At 42.4% G+C, this 21,218-nt stretch overlaps 1 protein-coding gene across 4 annotated transcripts in view; it reads left to right on the top strand.

Annotated features, from left to right (window-relative positions):
- The window catches only part of HUNK (hormonally up-regulated Neu-associated kinase), a 57,177-nt gene that overhangs the window by 22,178 nt on the left and 13,781 nt on the right, over nt 1–21,218 (top strand). For all 4 annotated transcript variants that reach the window (XM_075101055.1, XM_075101065.1, XM_075101035.1 and 1 more), the window contains exons 3-6: nt 6,651–6,706; nt 12,209–12,344; nt 13,838–13,965; nt 19,247–19,382. In XM_075101055.1, the coding sequence (XP_074957156.1) occupies nt 6,651–6,706; nt 12,209–12,344; nt 13,838–13,965; nt 19,247–19,382 (456 nt within the window). The remainder of the gene's footprint in view (nt 1–6,650; nt 6,707–12,208; nt 12,345–13,837; nt 13,966–19,246; nt 19,383–21,218) is intronic.

Here is a 21,218-nt window from a genome sequence, read left to right as displayed (position 1 = left end):
CAGACGGTATATCTGCAAGTATTTTCTCTAGCTTAACCATTCAATGTCTTGACTTATTCTGAAAAGTATGTAGAGCAGCATAGAGATGCAGGAAAGACACTGATGGCATGATCCAGATTTATCCTCCTGGCTCTCTGTGAGCAAGAGATGGAGAAAGAATAGTAGTTACCCCAGGAGTTGTCCTTCAGCGTCTAAGGCTTTTGACCGTGGCAACTTTAAAAACAGACTACTCAATCGGCAACCGAAGCGGGGAGGGGGGGAAATAGCGCAGAAGTCTGATTCATCCTCACCCTGGGTGAAATGGCAATGTTCTGTTGTTGTTATTGTTGTTATTTTTAAAACAGGTAAAAATAACAGCACTTACATCTATGTGGTGATCTGTGGGTGTTCGCATTCACTGCATGTGAAACAAAACACAGCATCCTAGGCCAGAAAGCAGTCTGCTGTTTGTCTCTCTCCAAATGCTTTCATCATTCACATTGTATGAGGCAGGACATTGAAAAGCGTTCATTGACTATTTTATTACAAAAGTTACCACCGTTTTTGTCTGCATTATTCAGGGAATAATATAGATTAATTGCCCTACTCTATAACTCAGGTTGAAAAAAAGCCAGATGAAATAAGTTGCATGAAATTTGATGACATTATTTGATGACTACTACTTGGTAAGCTTCATGACTTACAATCAAGACTTGGCATGGCAGAGAAGCACTCTGGACAAGAGCTGGGACCCGGAACTCAAAAGGAAATGCCTCTTTTAAGAGGCACCAGTGTGCGAGCAGCCTAAAATTAAGAAACTTCAAGAAAACTCATTTCATTTAGAGAAGTTAAAAAATATACTAATGTTTGACTGTATAGATGTATTTAAAATTATAAACATTTCATCTGCTATGATGGACGAAGACTGGAAGTTCCTGAGTGCAGGAGCTACATCTTCAGTGAGGGGTGTCTGGGGTTCAGAACTCCTTGGCCACTCGGTAAAAAAAGAAATGCTGCTACTCTAAATATAATTTCATGTAATCATTTGTGTTTCATTCCTTCTATGAGAAGAGCTGGTTGGTTGCTAAAAATATACTTGCAATAAGCTCTGCTGTGAATCAGGTAGGAATATTTATCTTTCCCTCTGACAGAAGAAAACAAATCCAAATGGCAGTATCTGGTGAAGCTTTCTCTTTTCAGAGGGTGTTTACATAGGCCTTCATGCTGTCAAAAAGCAGGATGAACAATAAGCCCCTTGGGAGTGTAAGGACAACAGAGAAAATGAAGTGAAAGCCTTGGTGCTTGCCACTGCATCCCACAGGAAATTCTCAACAACCCTTTTAAAGTAATTTTAACAAAATTCAATCCCATTCAGTGCAATTACTGTCAGGATGTCAAAGAAAAGAATTTAATAATGTATTGGTAGCAAAGATAGCTTTCTGTATTCCCCCTTTTTCTGTCTTCGTGGCAGCATATTCATACCTTCCACTGCCATTTTGTAATTAAAAGCAGATCAGGAGTTTGAAAGACACAAAAATCCCCTGAGGCTTTGAGAAGAGTTTATACATTTTTCCATGACCTCTTTCCCTAGCAGAGTAAGGTGGTGCCACATGATCCAGTTCCTCAGGGTGCAATGGGATTCCTGCCTTGGTACCCGCTACTCTGACATGTTGGCTTTGATAACTTCCATCCTATTAATTTTAAGTGCCAGTAGTCTGGCTGCTGATGCAATATTTATGACAGATCCTGCACTACAGAACAAAGTCTCCTTTTGAAGTGCAAAGCCAGTTTGTCTTTCTATTTTACGTCAGATTTCAAAATTACCTTTGGGCATTCTCCCTTGGAGTACTCTACTGTAAACAAACTAAACATTGTTTTAGTGAAGACAATGGACTAAATTCCTCTTTTACAGAGGCAACTGCATTGAATTCAGTGACGTTGTGACTGATAAAAGAATCAGGCTTAATAAATAATACTTTGATAACAAAGCCTTTGAAATGTATACTGACATGATGATGAACCCAAATTTCTGCAACATTTCCAGCTCACCACCGGCTCTTGCATGGGGCTAGAAAGTGGGCTTGCAGGTTGGTAGTTAAGGAATGATTTTTCATGATGCTGTAATGAGTAAAAATAAGATGCAAGACACAGAAGCCAACCACTGCTGCTTTGCAGCTGCTTGCTGGTAAAACCTGCCTTCTTCCTCCTCCCCCAGACAAGAAATAAAGTGTGAAATGCAAAAACTTCAGTTTTGCTGTCTGATGCCTGCAATGGCACTGAATAAGCTTCTTTCAAAAGCACTCTGAGCTGACAGCTGAAGCCTGGGGTAGCTTGCTCAGTGAAGCAGGCTCATGTTGCTTGGTGGAGTCACTGGCTGGAGCTGCGGTTTCCAAAGTGGTCTGTGAAGCTCTAAGCAAAGCCAGAGAAAAATCAGCCCCATCAACAGAAGAACAAGCTCCCAAACAAGCCATCCCATGAAGCAGGCGTGTTTTCAAATACAGGGGACGATGGCTGTATGCTGGTAGCTTCGCATGCTGACAAGGCATAAATACGTGCTGATTCTCTACATTGTGGTAACGCAGCTTGATCCTTCTTGAGTGTCTTCATTATTCATAGATTTGACTAATGTGTACCATAGTTAGATACTTCCAACGTCATGGAACTAAGCCCTCAGAAAAAGGTAGAAGTTTTTGTTTCCTCTGGTATTTAATCACAGAGAGTGCACTCTGGTATTTTGAAGTTCTTCAGCAGTAAATGCCAAAAATTTGCTTAAGGGGAAAAAAAAGAAATCCTTTAGTCCCATTTTTTGAGACGCCAAGACAGTAAGGAGCAAGATCAGATTTACCTCAGGGAGGGAAACTGAGGGTCTCCAGCACCCACATTTCTTCTCTCCTCCTAACCCCACACAGCATGGCATGTGTTGCTGGCTGATTACAGGAGTATTTACTGAGCCTTTTCAGTTGCAAAGCAGCTGTGTCCAGCTCCAGCAACCCACCAAGAAGGGCAAACCATGCACATGATTATGAGGGCCCTTGAGTCTGCAGGGATTGGCATGTGTACATGATGTTCAATGCTTTGGGTCTTCCTATTGACTTCAGCAAGGGTTTCAAGTGCTCTGTGTGTCAGCTGGTAACTCACATCCTCTCCTACAGTTTGCAGCTATTAAAAACCTGCAAAAATCTCCACTGACTAGGATAAATAAGGTGGCATGTTTGCTTGTGTTTGTTAAACTGTTAATAATATCGTGCATGAAAGTCAGGGTTCCGTAACACTTTTGGGTGCAATGGTGCTATTTTTTCCATTACAATTAATGTAAATATTCAAAAGAAGCAGCAATTCAGATGAGCCTCTCTTTGTAAAAAATAATTTAAGTTTGAACCGGACGTAAAGCATTTAGGAACTTTGGGGAAATTGGTCCTGTCCTCATCCTCTGTAGGATGAGCAGATACATAATTAGTTGTACTTGCACTTCTTGTTAAAAAGAAAGTAATTTGGTGCGTTGTTAGTGTCTCTTAAAGTATTCACCGAATAACCCTTCTGTCCTCACACATGTGGGTCTTGTCCAGACACTCAGGCTCTGTTTGCATTTCTGCTGTCCTGGCTGCGGGTACCTAACATCTCTGTGCCCGGCTGCCAGCCTGCTGCAGGGAATCGGGCTGCCCAGGGGTCCTGCCTGGTGGCTACCCACGGGTCCACATCTGCATAGCAGCGGTTCTCCAGCTATTGCTTAGTCTGGGGATTTTTGGTTTGCTTCGCATTTCTAAGGCTGGTTCACAGGGAATCTTCTCGTTAGGTTGTATCAAGGAGTAAAAATCTGCTGGCCTAGCTCCTGGTGTCACACTGAAAAAAAAGTACTTTCACGTTGACATGGGTTGACAGAAATGTGGTGCGTGTGGACTATCAGATCAGTTACCACTTATCGGTAAACCTACTGAGAATAGACATGTGGGTAAACATCTTTAATTAACCAGGTCTGATTGCACTCTATACTGAGGCTGTATTTAATCTTTTTTTTTTTTCTCTGATAGCTTTAAAATGCCCTATAACATTTGCCTTTAGTTTTTTATTTTTAACCTTGAATCCTCAATATGTTTTCTTGTGTTTATTTTTAGCTGTCCTGTCACTCATTTATTATTCTAATTGCCTCCGTGTCTTTTCTCCTCAGCTTACAGCTTTCATCTTTCCTTTCCCTTGCCTTTATTTTTGAAGTCTTGCCTCTCCTTAGCTAATGTTTAATATACTTGAGTTTCCAAATGGTCTTTCTCCTTGTTTTGAGATGTCATACTGAGCATTGCAGTGTATGACCTGAAGCTCCACGTGCTTCTGTTGATTTCAGTTTAGTTTTGGTTTTGAGAGTTCTTTTTGGTTTTTTCCTCTTTCCCATACTGTTTTTTGGCAGTCTCTCCTGTTAAATTCCTGGCCCTGATATCTTTCTAGAGGCTAATTGCACTGTCTGTGAAAACCTCCACCTGCAAGCAATAAAGACCCGAGACATGAAGAAATAAACCCTTTTTTGGCAGTAGAGGGAAGCAGAAGTGGGTTGATCCAGATCCATCTGGCAGGGCGCATCCTGCTTGTATCAAGCCATTTCTCAGCGGCAGCAGTTGCCTTACGAGGGAAGCTCTGTTTTGAGGGCGCAGAGCAGTGGGTCTGCAGCGCTGTCGCGGCACATGGAGTCTCCCACGGGTGAGGAGAGGGATGCCGTGGATGCCAGCCGCGCTCATGGGGTGCACAGCCCGGAGCTGGTGCCTGCCCTTGGGAGTGGGAGCAGGGCTGGAGAGTGGCCTTTTTGTAGGCTGGGCCTTGGTCAAAATAATACCAAATGTGGTTACATCTCTGCCGTGGTATTTGAAATTAGCCATCACTTTTAACGTGGCTGGTTTCCTCAAGTTAGCACACTGGGTTATTGCCAGAGGAGGGAACATAATCCCCTCCTCCTGTCCCTAAGGCTGATGCTCTGTTACTGACTGAGTTACACTGATTCTCCGAGGACTGGTGCTGAAGGCAGTCCTGTCTGCAGGAACTGTTCGGCTGGATGCTCTAGGAAAGCATGGATATTGCCCTTTAATACCTGTAATTTGCAAAATACTCTCCTTTGGTAGACTTATATAGTATTTCCCTTATTTCTTTTCACATGTGAAGCAGGGAAAATCTGCAAGAAATGCTCACTGGGGTGTAGAAACATCTGTTTGGAGAAGGTTCTTGTGGTTGTATTGAAGCAGTGAGTTGCATCATACCTGCAAGTACTCTTCTGCCTCAGGTTTATTTGAAACACAGCATGGGCATAAAATGAAATGGAGAGGAATGTTTTTAAAAAGGCTTGGAGTTGGTCACAGCTATTTTTCTTTCTTTCCCAGATCCTTTCTTGTGGAAGCACTTTGTTGGGTTTGGTTGGTTCGCTTGTCTTATTTTATTAAGCCTTATATCTTCATCTGTAGTAGAGGCATCCTTCATTACTCCCTTTGCCTTACAAAGGCAAAATATCATGGAAGTCACTGACTTCCCATAATTATAGCTGATGGCTTTATTATCCAGATTTTTCCAAAGCGTGCTGGAAGAAGCATCACTGCCCATCTGAGTTATTGATATCCCAGTATGCTGATTGTTAGCAATAGTTTATGTCTGGATGGGGGAAGAATTCTTGTGATAAAGACACAACCAACTGCTAGAAGTCATGGACAAGTTGTGTAGCAACCTAAATTATTTTTTCACATTATACTTAATGCTCTAGTTTGTACAGTTTGGGGTTTTGGCGTGGTTTTGTGTGTGTGATGTCTGGGACATTTTTCTTAGGTAGAACATGGCTTAGGAAAGCGCAACCACGTTCTTATCTGATGAAAGTGCACATGTAAAGTGAACAATGTGCTGACGTACATAGCAGAAGAAGGGGTGGTTGTCTTGCAGAAGGAGACCCCTTTCATTTTATCCTCTCTCTCCTGAAACTGGTCCAGGCCCTGATCTGTGCAGTGGCTCTGTGGGGTCACGCGGGGTGGCATGGTGGAGAAAGTACTAACATGGCACTCGGAAAACCTGTGTGGCTTCTCTCGGGTTTGCTACTGGCCTTCTGGATGGCATTGGGCAAGTCATTTCAATCTCTCAGCCTCCGTTTTCACCTCTAGCATATGGGAGTACCAATGCTGACCACCTCTATAAGGAGTTCAGATGCTTCATCCCCAGAGAAGGTTGATTCTGGTCTCCCTTGTAGACAATAGCAGAGGACAGACATTTTACTTCTCAGATCTCTGCAGAAGAAAGCTTATTCTTCAGCTGTGGCCAGTGAAGAGCCTTTGGTTGTGAAGAGTGACGAGAAAGTGACCTCCAGTCACAAAAACATATATTTGAAATGTTTCATGTATATAAGATTTCCACAAACTTTTAAGTACCTTTTTTTCTGCAAACATTTAAGATGTACTGACATCTTACAGGATGTACTGACAAACATTTATAAAGTTGTTTTGTGCCTGAAGAATAGGCGTGAAACTGTGTGTGAAAGCACTGGTAATTTTGGAGAGGAGACAATGCATGGGGCTTTTTGCTTTGAATGTGGAACTGTGTGCGCTGCTTTAATTACATGCGTTATTATGTATGAATCTTGTAAATCGAGTGATGAGAGTGATGGGAACCTGCTCCATTATTTTGGAGGCTCACTCAAAATATTTTGTTTCTTTCAGAGACTTGAAGATAGAAAATCTGTTGCTAGATGAAGACAACAATATCAAGCTTATTGGTATGAAACCAGTTTGGCAATTCCAGTAATTAAAATTGGTAGTTTTATAAAGAGAGTTTTTGCGACTTCATAATTCTCCATGTGACAACTGCTAATGTTGCTGCAGAGGGGAGCTGAGAGAGTATAGATAGCAATCAAGCTGTTCCTGACAGCGTCTTGTGAAAAAAATGTTCCAAATAATTCAGCTTTAACTGGGTGTAGGAATAATCCTACATCTTTTAACCAACAGCTTTCATATTCAAATCAGGAACTTTGTAAAGAATTAAAGATTTGACACCACAGAAGTAATTTATTTTATTATCTTGGTAATTTCATATTTACTGAAGGTTGGATTCTGCCTCCATATGCATATACTTCCACTGAGGTCAGTGGGAGTTGCACACGTTTTTAGCAGCTGGCAAAATTTGGTCCTATATTTATATTCATTAAATTTGCTTCCAGCACCCAATACAAAATTGGTTTAGAGGGCTGTTAAAAAATAAAAAAGATGAACGATAGAGTCTTGATTGTATTCGGGTATCAGTTGTACGCAGCGCTTGATTCATTCAAGTTGTGCAGACATTTTAGATTAATTACCAGTTGGTATAGTCTCTCACTGCCTTTGCGTAACTCCCATTAATGTTAATGTGGACATTGAAAAGAAAATATTCCCTTCATAAAATAAAACGCAAACATCTGTTTATATTTATCTTCATGCCTATACTTTTGCCAACGGCAGTGCCTGTGGTTGCAGACTTACAACTCGACTGACTTTCCTCCTTCAAAAGGTTTCCTGATCTGAAAAGTGATGAAAAACACTTAACATTCAGGTCAAATGGACACTCACTCTAATGTATAAGGCACATGCATCTCCAAACAGACAAGAGGAGGATGGTTAATGAAATCTGAATTTTTCAAAATTTACTGAGGGAATTCAGTCTTTGGAAATACTGCCACAATTTTCAGTCATTACTCTCTAGCAAATCAACCAACTCTGGCAAAATAATAGCAAAAGAGAACTCTGCATTACCTCAGCTATGGGTCAAGAGGATACTGATATGTTATCATGAATCATTCATCAGTAATGATGGATACCACCCATTATCTTGATTTAGCAGATAAGTGAGACCAGATGGTTTGCAACAGTGCTATATGAACATCTGATAGATTTAAAGAATTTCTGTAACTTTCCTGTTATTGGGTGTTTGATTACACAACAGTAGGTGAACTTGACATCCAAACCCAAACCTAATCAGATGATACGTGTACAATTAAAATTCACATGCCAAAAAATTTTCAACTTCAGAACTGTTCCTGAAGTTTCATTTGCTTCGGTTGCATAGAAAGGCCTCCTCGTAGTGGGTGGTGTGGGAAGAATAGAGAAAAGAGACAGTTCGATCTTCCATAGCCTCACTAGTGTTGAATTAAATTGTCCTCAGGTCTGCAGCCTGATGTTTTAAGCAAAGCAGGGTGTACACAGTATGTATTTTAAAACAAAGCCATTAAATCCCACTGTGTAACTGGATAGTTACAGAAAATAAAGGTTGCTTTATTAGAAATAATTTTGCTGTAAGTAAAAACAGATTTAATATTGCAGTCAGCTCATGCTGTATCTCGCTAGCGATGCTGGTGACCTCTAGTTGTTCACCCTGAAGAAGCAGTGCCTCTGTTTTTCATGCTCTGTCTGCTGCGTTTGCAGGCAAAGCTGGAGTGGGGCCTGCAGAAACCAGCCTCAGGTCCCTGGGCAACTTCTGTTCACCAACACCTTTTTTCCAGGTGGTAGCAGCAGCAGTGTTTGAGCTGCCGCGCAGCTTTCTGTTGCCACCGGGACTTCCCAGGACAAGGGAATTTCCCAGCACCTGTCTGTGACTGGTGGATAGACCAGATAATTTACTCCTCTTCCTCCTTGCTGCCTGTTCCCTCACTCAGCTCATTCAGCACTCAGTACAATATTTTATGTAGGCTGTCTTTCTAGAAACGTGACGGATCAGTTGCGTCATCACAGGAAGGTTATTCAGGAGTGAAGAGCATGTTTTGAGGAATTACATGCTGCTTTTCATGCTTGAGAGAAGAACCTGACCTACAAAAGCAGCTCACAGTAACTGCTTTTGGGTGGGAGCTTGGTCTCCATGTCTGGTACAGCAGCAAACACACTAGTACCTAATAAAAAAATGTTGCTTTTGTAATAACTGTGAAATGAAAAAAAAAAAACCCACCATAAAGGGAAAAAAACAGTTTAAATGACATTGAAACTCCCTACTTGTTCATGCATTTCAGTGAGAAATGAATCCCTTGAGTCCCTTTCTTCACCAGCTGCTTAATGGCACCTTGCTTCTGTTACTCTTTTTAGCTACATGGTAAGGTGATTTATATTATGTTCTTAGATAGTATTATTAGAAAAAGTCTTCGCTGTGTTAAGTGGACTTATTCTTAACTGCCTGTTAAATCTCAAATTTAAGAATATCAGGATTGGAAACACTGGAAATAATTCACTTCATCTACCAGCCCGTGGTGGTAGGTGTCTGGTAAAGATGCCACAAAAAGCCACTCACGGACCATGCGAGGTCCTCGGCACCCTGCTCAAGGGCTTACGGCACCAAAAGGACGCTGCCAATAAATAGCTCTGCTGAGGTCTGTTGAGGACTGCTGGTCAAACTTGTCCATGAGCTCCTGCTTGGTGCTGAGGCTTCTGTTATTAAATAACTCTTTCCCTATTCCAACTGTCACAGCTTCAGAGATAGCCATATATCCATAGCTTAATGTTGATTTCCTGGAGGCGTTAAAGAGGAGTAGTGTAATGCGATACTTCGATAGTATGAACAGTGGGGGTGGTGAAATTTCCATGTCATAATATTTACTTTGGAAAACCAAGTGTGGCCTTTGATCTGAATTCTGTAATTAGCTTGGCTTATTGAAAGGAAGCCCAAGACAGAGACAGGAATGGCAGTGAAATTATCAGTGATGGTGGTAATCCTGTTCGTATCAGGATCAGCAGTGCATCCTTAATGAAAATCACACTGCAATCATGATGTGCTGCCACAGTGTTAATAACTATTCCTGTTTCTTTTGCGATAAAATCCTTGTCCCCAATATGCATGTGTTTACATGCATTCTGTATTTCAACAGGCACCAGAAAAAAGAGTATACTAGCCTGGATTATATGAATGAGCTGAAAAAAGTGAATAGGATGTTTATAGTTTAAGCAAATAAGATAATTAAAACCTGCACTGGTGTATATCTCCATTGATAATGATAAAAGGATGCTGATTTACACCATCGCAGAATATAGCCCTTATATACTTTGATTGTAAAGCATTATGTTCCAGTCAAGTAATTTTGAGGTGGTATGACACAGTAGGGTAAAGACTGTGAATAATTCTGTGTGGAGATGTTATTTCTAGGAGTTTTACAAAGCATTTTACAGTTGACATAACTCATCTCGGGCCACAGCTAATAAATACATTAATTAAGTAAATGGATCCTTGGAAGTATTTGTATAAGCCCCAGGGATAATACATATATAGCAGAGATGATTAAGCAGTGTCCAGAGACAACTGTTTTCCATCAGAGGCAAGGAAACTGACTTGTTCCTCCCTTCAGTTTTGACAATGTTCTCCAGAAAAGCCCCTCAGAGCCTCTTTGGATGTAAAATATGGTGATTCTTGCCTCTCTTGTGCTTGTCTCACTCTCAGAGATGCAGCCTGTCAAGTGGAAAGCACTGTGCAGTCATTTGGGCACTCCAGCTCATATCACCATCTTTATAATTGTATTTTTTTGCAAGCATTATTATTTTTTTTGCCTGGTTTTGTAAGGAACAAAGCTTGTGTGACTGCCCTGTCAGGGCACTTCTAATACCTTGAGAACTCCTCTCTTGATTTCAACTAAATTTAACATGGGGTAAAAGCTAAAGGACAGGCCATTACTTCAAGTCTTATGCAAATAATTAGGCAGATAAGGGAGAGAGACCCAAATTAATGACTCTGGAGAGAGACTACTACATGGGCTCAACACTTGCCTGCTATATTTGGCCTGCAAGATGTGATGCTTTTAGCCCATCCAGGCAGGTGGGTAGCCCACCCAGAAATATGCTATTTTACCAGAGACATGGGTGCAAGACACAAGCCTATAGGAAGAGGATTCAGAAGTCTGCTTCTCCCAGCTGCCTCATTTATGTATAAGGCAGTTTTCATTTTAAACATGCATATTCTGGGAGTTTTTAAGAAGACTGGATCAGAAAAAGAAAGGAACAAAACAGATGTCAGTGTTCTTAATAGCAGTACTTTTGTTGCAGCTGTCATCACTAACAAGTTATTAATAAATGTGAACATCTTTGACTGTGACCTCCCTAGATCCGCTGCTCCTGGATACGTTGCCCTGCAGCAAAGGCCGTTCTCACAGCCTGTCAGCTTTGCCTGTGTCATCCTCCTCCTTGCAAGCTTGTCTTGCCTTTTCCCCTTACCACGTCAAGTGGTTTGACTTCACTTTCAAGACCTTCTGCAATCTCTCCTCACCTTCCCATGTAATCTCTCAGGCTGTGGTTTCATAATTGCTTTCTCCCAAGCCAACCATGGGCTACCACTAGACAAGGTAGGCTTGCACGTTGCTCCCAGCTGCCTCTGCTGCTGGTGTGACTCTGCCTTTCTTTCCTTGCTTAGCGGTTTAATTTTTAAGATCCTTTCTTAAACCCAGCTCACCCTGCAGCCATACCAGCACTGGAGCAGATGGGGGAGATTTCAGGAACACCCTTCTCGGTGCCAGCCTGGGCTTGGGTTGGCTGAAAGCAATTGAGAAACTGCAGCCTCCTTCCATGTGGAGAGGCTGCCTCTTGTCTCCAGTCGGCTCACGGTGCCAGCCTTTGCCAGTCCCTTGTTACTATTGTTGCCGTCAAAAGAGTGGCAGACACACTCAGGGGCCAGAAATACAATAATTCAAGGCAGAAGTTGGGGAGGGGGAACCACAGCAACACATTCCCTTTCTTGCTCTAAGATCTCCCTGTGTTATTTCAGAACTGAAATGCTGACTGCAACCCTGTGCATTTGTGCATCATCACAGTAGTCCCAGAAGGCAACCCCCCCACCTTGCATTTGATGGCACATTTACACAATTTACAGGAAAATGTTGAAGAAGCCCACTTAAACTTGGCTTCTATGTAACATTCTGCAGCAGTATGGAATCCATGACAGCCTGAGGTGCCTTTCTGTCCCGTAAACATCACGTAGTGCCTGGGACAAGCTCAACTCTGGTTGTTGCCATCCAGTTTCCAGTGAAATGTAGTTGCTTTGTGTAAGAAATTGATAATTGCGCATGTTCTAAGATTTTTTTGTTTGTTTGTGGAAACCTTTGGTTATTTAGTACCTCAGAGAAACAAATTCTATAAAATTTTTGCATGTGGGTGATTTTTTTCTAAGACAGTTCATTGCTTACCTTTTGGAAAAAAAAAAAAAGCTTTTTTTTCCCCTTGTGTTCTAGCATGGTTTTATTGTATCTGCCTCTTTCATAACTCTATCTCTGTGCCTTTCACAGACTTTGGATTGAGCAACTGTGCAGGCATCTTGGGTTATTCTGATCCATTCAGCACCCAGTGTGGGAGCCCAGCATATGCAGCCCCTGAACTTCTGGCAAGGAAAAAATACGGGCCCAAAATAGACGTTTGGTCCATGTGAGTTACTTCTCTAGTTTGTAATTGTTGTTACTGTCATCATTACCCATTGCTCAAATGAGAAGAGTTATTCATGTACTTGGCTACTCCGAGCAAGAAAATCTGTTGAATTAACATGATTCTCTGAACTGAATTGCTCAGATATTTTGTTCTGAAATAGATCTTTTATGTACCTGTATGTAGATTGGTAGAGCATATAGCATAGAGAGATTGTAGTAAAGCACAACTGTTGATCAATGATGTTCAGACATAGCAGAAAGCGTGGCTCTGGCACAAGAGGGCCAACAGCTTTTCCCGTTTTCCCCAAAGGATTCTCAAGCATTCACGTGGGCTCCATGCACTATCCACGGTCAAGTCTGACAGGAAGTGTGGTATCAAGTCAGGTTATCACTTTGAAAGCACAGTTGTTAAAGGGGAAATTAAAATGGCCAGAAAATCTGTGAGCCTTTGTGAGCTTACTGGTGTTCAGGCAAAAGAACAGACAGAAGTCCCCACTGCCAGAGGTAGAGGAAGCTACAAAGATGTTTTGGAGTCAATGAATTTGTCTGTAGTACTGTTGTAGACTGTGCAACTCCCACTACCCTGCTGTTGGCCATGGATAGGGTGTAGGGTGTCGGTTATCCTTGCCAATCCTGGAGAGGAATTAGGTGATATCAGTTGAGTTTTGCCTTTTGGTTTAGTATCAATAGATTTCCCCTTACCAAGTGGGGATAATAACGTCTGTATAAATTTCAATGAAATAGCAGAATTGTGATAATTCCCAAGTTGAAGTATTTGGAATGCTTGGAAAATGTAATGTACTGTGTAAGTACTACTACTGCTAAGAAAGATTGGCCATAGTTTATATATGAGACTAGGACCTGGCTCAGATTCATCTCTCAGTTTGACCCAGTGGTTCCCCTATTGCACCTCAAGTCTCAGTAGAACTTCCTCTGCTGAAGCCTAATTTGCATTCTGTCCTCCAAGGAGACCCACAGCTTAATCACTGTGTGACTACTGAATTTCTCACTCCAGCAATGGGCCATCCATCCACATCAAGGGTGAGAGTGCCAGCCCTGAGGAATGCAGGCAAACAGATCACAGTCATTCTTGTAGACCTTTTGGGAACTGAGACAAGACCTATGATGTCCCTGTTGGTGCAGGCAGTCGTTCCACACCCAGGGCAGCACAGGGCCAAGGCCCCCAAAAGCAACGTGTTTATGCAGCCTGCAGGGAGACTTAATTGTGGCGTGGCATTTAGCTGAGGAGTTGCCTAAGAGCTGGGCTCAGTTCTGTGACTCCCAGCTTATGTCCTACACATTGTCTGACCCTCCATGAAAAAACCTCTGGGAATCCTTGCCCAAGTCATTGTGTGCAACAGAAGAGAGAGCTTTTGTTTGGTCTTTTTTAGTAGCTGTCAGTCATTAAAGATGAAGTACAGTCACTAAAACCTAAGCCTATGTTTTTCCTTGTTCCTGAAGATTTTGATTTCTTTTCTCTATTTTTCCTTTTAGTGGGGTGAACATGTACGCAATGTTGACTGGAACATTACCTTTTACTGTGGAGCCGTTCAGCTTGAGAGCTTTATACCAGAAAATGGTGGACAAAGAAATGAACCCTTTTCCCACCCAGCTCTCTACAGGTAATCAAAGGGGTGTGCTGGGACCTGTTCAGATCACAGATCCAGTCAGTCATAACCATTGCATTGAATTCTAGATTGCGAGTCATGCTGCCGATATGGCATGCTAATTGTGAAAAATACTCCTTTTTTTCATTTTATTCCTCAAAAGATCTGCAGGAGTTGATGTAGTATAACTCCTTTTGCTTTGACTTCTGTATGTAAGCTGGAGAAGCACCAAGCTGTGCTGAATAGAGAGGAACAAATCTGTGAAAATCTATGAAGTTGCTTTTGTGAAGTCATTGGTCAGTTTTGCACATTCAGAAGACTTTAGCATAGGGTATGGATGCATGAACACATTATTTTGGGATAACAAATTCCTGGGCATTGTCATGACTAGGGTTGAGTGATAAGCTCCCTTGAATGACCTCACATTTATTATGGAATAATGACACGCACACAGAAAGTTATTTTGGGACAGTGGCCTGTGATAACCTTTGTGTGTTCACAAAATGCAAAATTGTTGAAGAATTAGTATGAGAAATATTAATTCCTGCTTCAAAGCCATGTCACTAGGCAACAGAATTATTTTTCAGCTTATAGCAAGACCGTTGTCAGCATTTGGAACAAACTCTGTTTTGTAGTTGGGCTTTATTTTTGTATGCTAAATTTGTTGTTCATGGAGAGCTTCTGTTCTCCTTATCTGGCAGCCTGTTTACAAAGGACATTCAATAAAATTAAAAGATTGCAAATAGAAAACGGGTAACAGAGCATACATTTTCACTCAGTACACTAAGGATGGCAACCATTGACATGGGGGATAAGAGAGAGCTGTTAGAAGTTGTTTCACAAGATGAATTCTGCAAGTACAGATTTATCTTCATATGGAAGAAGTATGTAGTTAAAGGTTTTCTCACACAGGTTATCTGTGGTTCAAGCAGAGTATGCTGTTCCTTGTTCACTCAGCATCTGTATGCAGGACACTTTTCCTGCCAGCAGTTCATATTGCTGGCATGTTGTAAAGTGGTAGGTTTACAAGTGAGCTGGGATGCTGCAGGTCTTGACATCTATTTGACACAATTAGAGTGTTTGGTATTTCCATTCTGGAGACTTCCCGTTAGGATTCAGTTGCACAAAATGGCTATTCTAATGTTCTAGCACATGCTCTAAAGCCCCACTGAGTAAATTAAAAGAAAGATTATACTGGCTGCTTCATGCTGTACTGTTCTAGATGCCAAATCCTGCATCAGTTGCAAAGTTACTCTTGAATTCAGGGACTTGCATGTCATAGTAAACATTTTCCAAGTTTGGCAAAAATTTACCAACCTTACCTCCCAGGGTGAGGCTTTTATCAATAAAGAGCAGTTATATGATGGCTGTGTAGTGTCTTTGAATGAATGGACTGTTTCCTCAATAATTGTTTTCTTCTAATTGTCTTTAAGTGGGAGATTTCATTGACTTCACTGGGACAACTCATGTCATAAAGGCTCAGTCAATCAATAAAGGCCTGCAGAAGACCAGACCTTGGGTAGCAAAAAATAAAACGTTACTTTTGCAGGGTTTCATTTTATTGTTTCATTCATCCTACCATTTTATAAGGGAGATCAAATTCTCTCGCAAATGCACTCTGTAGCATTTGTAGCTCACTGACACTACAGTCTCCAGTGAAAACAGCATTTTGTTTATCCTGTGAGAATTATAGCAGCTTGAACTTTCAGAGATGATGGCAAATTAATGGAATAGATTTAAACATGTTAACCTTTGCTCACCCTGAACAAAGGTACGCATCAGTTCTTGATCTAGGTCAATGTTGTCTTTCAATATTTAATTTCACAGTTACTGAACACACAGTCCCATCGTAAAAGTAGCCAGTCTTATCACGAAGCAAGTGTATATTTGTATTAGTTAAAATGTTGGGTGACTCTGAGCACCCAAAGCAACTGTGCAGCAACAGGGAAAATTTGGAGTTAGTGTTTGATTTTCCCATTTAGGAGACCATTTTTCATTAAGCTTCTTAAACAACACAGCTATCTAATGATTGTTTTTAGGTGAGCAGAGTTCAGTTGTTCAGGAAGTTGGAATTCACCTTACACACATTCCTTTTTTATCGTAAATTTACAGCTTATGCGTGTTCACGGTCTCCCTTCTGGAGCAGAGCAATAAAGTGGAGACGAGAAGAAAAGCCATCATCTATCCATGCTTGTAGTTTGGAGGAAGGATTTTATTAGGTGGAGCTCACTTGTGGCTTGTGAAATGACTTCATTGCATTTTCTCCATCTGGTTTTGTAAGCAACGCCCGTACACCTCATTTTAACCAGGCACACCCTCACAGTGTGAGCAGGACACTCAGTTGACTTCATTCATGACCAGGAACATGAAGACAGCTGAGGTCTTGTAATCCCCACTGAAGCACTCTCTGTTTCATGTCATCACTAAGCTCAGTATGCTCAAGGAAGTTGAGAGATGTAGTTTCTCATGATGCTGGTCTCTCATTTGTCAAAAGAGCAAAGTTTGCCCCAAAATCACACCATGGGAAAAAAATTCCACCGAGTGCAGGTCACTGGCTAATGAGATTAGTGCTGTCCTCGAGCTCTTCATAAATGAGGCTGCATCTAATGAGGCCCTGGCAGGGTGGTTCACGGCACCCTTTGTTGGCCAGCCCACTTGGTGCAGCCAGAAAAATGACGTCAGGTGCAGTGGGTCCAAAAATCGATTGGGCAGCTTCATGTTTGCTTCCTAGGGAATTATAAAGCCTTCTCTCTTCCCTGCACCATCTGACAGCTCAAATAGGCCAAGGTGCTGTTACTCATCTCCTCCGTGTTGCCTGGGTCTGGTTGGCCAGGGAGCCTGCTGAGGGGGGATCTTCTCTCCAGAATTAGTTTCTCCCAGTCTGGATCTGTTGATCCCTGTGGTGCTTAAAAAGATTCATTTAATTAGTCTGCCTTTTGCCAAGGGGGGAAAAAAGGTAAGATTTTTAAGAAGACATTAGCTGATTTGGGGACTGAGGGTGGTGGTGAAGGAAGGGGAGAGCGTTGGTTTGGGGGAGGGTTATTTATCTTGCGCTGACCCGTGGGATGGATGCGGTTTCTAACACAGAGATGGGGGAAGTACTGGGGAGAGAGGAGATGAAATGGAAGAACAAGGGGTTTGTTGTTTGCCACAATGAGGGGTTCCGTGCCCAAGAGGCGTGTCAGGGGCACTCGGGGCATGTGGAGGGCAGCCGTAGTGTCCGCTTCCAGCAGGTTTGTGAACTTGGATGTAAGCTTTTCCTGCTGCTTTCGCAATATTGCTGTTGTTGGAAAATTACAAAAATGTTGGGAAAGATTTAAGTAAAGCATCTCACATAAATCTGCTATTTGTGAAGAGAGAACTTAGAAAAAACCCAGCCGATGCCTAGCTGAGCCGGTAAATACATAATTGTAACTCTCTCTCTCTTCCATATATAAGCTTCTTGACAGTAGGCCTGTGTTGAAACGGATAGCCTCTCAGGGCCCTCTCCAGCTGATACCTGATTTTTGCAGGATGTTGAATGCTGAGGTTACCCAAGCTGTTAGGAGTTGTCACCTATGGGGTCTAACCCTGATTTATTTGAGGAGAAACCCTCCCTTCCTCATCCACCGCCCTGCCCCATACTGTGGGTCGGGGGTGATATGGGTGCACCTGGGGAGGTAAAAATTCTCAGGAGGACAGCCATGCAAACACGGAGGAGGGCAGCGGTCTCATAGAGGAGAATCTGTGAAGAGCGGTGGCGCTGTGGCTAGGTTAATGTTTATGCCCTTTTCAGATGAGGACGTCATGGCCTCACCAGCAGGCATATTATTCTCCTTAAATTGCATGTGGGAACAGGGATTCACAAGGGTTTCACTGTATTGCTGGTGGAAAAGACATGTCGTGGCTGCTCTGCTTCAGAGTAGGGGATGGCGTGGTGCCGAGTGATCATGCTGTGGCAGTGAGACCAAACGCCTGTAAAGCTGAATGGGAGGACTGGCTCATAATTTCGCAGTTTTCTAGCACTGAGGCGTTAGCACATCCAGTTTGATCTGCTTTGTAACACAAGCCTTTAAGGGGTTTGATTTGCCTGTGCTAAGCTAAAGTATCCCATGTTGGCAAGGCTGTACTGCAGCTTACCCAGAAGACACATCCCAGAGGACACCATCCCGTGCCACAGTGGTCCTGTGCTGCCTCTGCCCAGGGCACCTGCGCTAGTAAGGAGACAAGTAAATAAGACACGCTCAAGAGAGCGTAGGAGGGGAACCACAGCTCTACTGTGGGAGAAGGTGGATAAAAGCCCCTAAGGTCCTGCCCATCTGACCTGGAGAAAACTGTGCCACAGCCATCACTTCTGCCTCTTGCTTTCTGTTGACTTCATTCAGGATTCATTTGGCATCATCCCGCTTGACTATATCTCGTCTACAAAAATCATTCTGATCTTGGTTTTCTCAGAATTATGTTTCTTTATCTTTCGTGCAGGGAATTGTAGAGGACATAGTTAACTCTTTACTATCTTGTAGCAGGTAAACTGAATCCAGCCTTGATAATTTGAGGAATAAAGACCAGACCTAGTTAAAACAGAGTTTATTTTCAGCTCAGATATTCACTTCTTGTGAGTCTTTATGCAAATCACTTGATTTCATTGCTTCTAACCATATAAGAAGCGCATGACTTAAAAATATCCAAAAAGTACTTTTGAGGGTTTTTGCAAGAAACTCCCAAGGGGTGGTTGAATATCACTGAAAATTGAAGGTTTAGTATCTGAAAACAGAGCGAAGCCCGTTCATTTTACTGTAGTCTTTTAATTTGGCTAAAACCTCCTGCTTGGAGGTTGCATAGGAGCTTGGGTGGAAGCCAGGAGAGGATTTGTCCTTATAATGTCAAAGGGAGCCCAATTCTCCATGTTGTCCCTCCCACATCTGCATACCTTCCCTCCACTCACCCCCAGTCCATCTCTTTCTGCTTTAAACACAGATTGATTTGCCTCTGACCTGACTCCAGCCTCTTGTCCTCATACAAAAATTAAGTTTTGGCTAACCTGCTTGGAAACTTCAAACAAGCTCTGAAACAAAAGGCGCTTTTTCTCCTCTCCTTTATGACTCTATAAATCATTGTGACCATAAATCATTGTTTATTTTACTTACTAATCCCTTATCAGGTTTTCCTTTTTCTCAGGGATATTAGAGCATACCGTAAGGAAAAACTGTCCTTTTTAGTATATTTTTCATCAGGCTACACACCTGTAGTAACTCAACTACCATGTTAAGTCATAAAGTATATGAAATAGCTGTTGTTTTTCTTGATTTCTTCACAGCGGCCATAAACTTTCTACGATCTCTACTAGAGCCAGATCCTGCAAAGAGACCAAACATCCAGCAGGCGCTTGCAAATCGATGGCTTAATGAGAATTACCCTGGGAGAGCACCACCTAACGTAACATATCCAAACAGGTACTGTGTGAAAGTGGAGAAAGCCTGCCAGAGTGTATATACATTAAAACATAAATGACTCTGGCATTGCAGTTTCATTCCTTGTGTGACGGCATCCTACTGCATTTTCTGGGATTGCTTTTGTGATTCCGTCTTAAAAGTTAGGATTGGCCACTGAATATGTGTTGCTTAAAATGGTCAGAAATAATACTTTAAATTAGAAGGTGGCATATGATGCATTACTTTTAGGGTGCTCTGGGATGCAGATCTTATGACTGATTGGCTCCAGATCTTGGAACGGATCTGAGTGACAGGTATTTCATCAGCTCTGATCTTCTCCTTGTTTGTCAGTAAAAGCCAAGCTACTTTCCCAGTAGAGGCTATGCCTGTTTGTGATACATCCATAAGGTTCTGTGGATTAGTTAAATATGCAAACCATGGTGAGAAAGGTCAGAGTTAAATGATCTTGCTATTGTTGGCTGTTGATCTTGAATACCTGTGCAATGCTGAATGCATGACAGAAAAAATCTCATGGCCAGTCAAACATGAAAAAAGATACTTGTGGTCCACTGTGGTTAGATATATTCTTGCTTGACTTTAAGCATCTGCAGTGGAGAGTCGACACATGAGCCAGCCAGCCTGGAGTCTCGTTACTGTCAATGGAGAGAAATAAGGGCACTTTTTACAGAACGATTCATCTGACTTCTCTTTGATTCTGCAGTAGGATGACTTTGTGCCCAGGAGATCCAAGTTCCTCTCCACTGAATGTAAATGGAGCCTCCGGCAACTCGCTTGGAAATATAGGTCTATATTTGATCAGAGAAAACCTCCTTCCTGTATCAAAGCCCTCCTGCCAAGGAATTCACCATAGGAATTACTAGCTTATAGGCCAAGATCCTAAGAAACACTGAGGCAAAGACGGCAACTTAAAGCCTAATTTTGGCACTCAAAATTTGATAGTGCCCCAAAATTTCTGTCCTAACTTGCTACGAAGAGAGTCCCTAAGTGAAGATCCTAACTTCCCCCCTACAGTTTACTCAGTTGCCAGATACCGGAGGCTTAGTGACTTACTTTTGTCTGAATGTCTGAACCACTGTCCTCCACCCAAAAATGATTTGGTGTTCACCAGCCAGGCCATCTTTTTGTGTCGGTGCCCTGAAGGACTTAGTCCCATAGGCATGCTCAACTCATGCATACAGCCAGCCTTCAGCATTCAGCGCAGATCACAGGTAAGAGTGCCTCCCACCCATTTTCCCCTCTGCTCCATGACTAGCCAGATGAAAAGGCTATGTTTCACGGCCATGAGTCCAACCCCTGTGGGGCTGAGAGGCACCTGCAGCACCCCTCTTACTGCTGAAGCAAGTGGCAAGCGCTGCCACTGCTTGATCATGCTGAGACAGGGGCACAGAAAATCAATTTAAGCCCTGAATCTTGGGACACCCTTTAGGAATTTTTGGAGACCTTTCCCTTTGCCGTTGCTGTTGGCTGGTTTATGGGTCGCAGCCTGCACGGTCCGGGCTCCTACCTGAGTCATCTCACTTTTCCTTCTGCATTGACAGGGAATGGAGGTGCCCTAATTTAGCAGCAAGCATTTCCCCTCCAGAGGTAGGGGCTTAATTTTCAAGTACTGCTTCATAAAAAATCACTGTGACTATACCTTTCTTTGACGTGAGGAGAATAACAGGTCTCCCACTCTCAAAATAGGGTCGGGGATAGGTGTTGAGCAGCTTGGATGCCTGGAGGCATCACTAGAGCCGTCTACTGAAACAGGGAGGGCAAATGTGAAGCCAGCTGCCTGCAATCCCCAGAACTATGTGTACAGAATATAAAGATGCCGCCTTGCTTTGCAAGGAATAA

The sequence above is a fragment of the Phalacrocorax aristotelis genome, chromosome 1 (genome assembly GCF_949628215.1).
Source record: "Phalacrocorax aristotelis chromosome 1, bGulAri2.1, whole genome shotgun sequence".
Classification (NCBI taxonomy): domain Eukaryota; kingdom Metazoa; phylum Chordata; class Aves; order Suliformes; family Phalacrocoracidae; genus Phalacrocorax; species Phalacrocorax aristotelis.
Note: the sequence above shows the minus strand (reverse complement) of the source record. Positions and strands in the feature narration are given on the sequence as shown.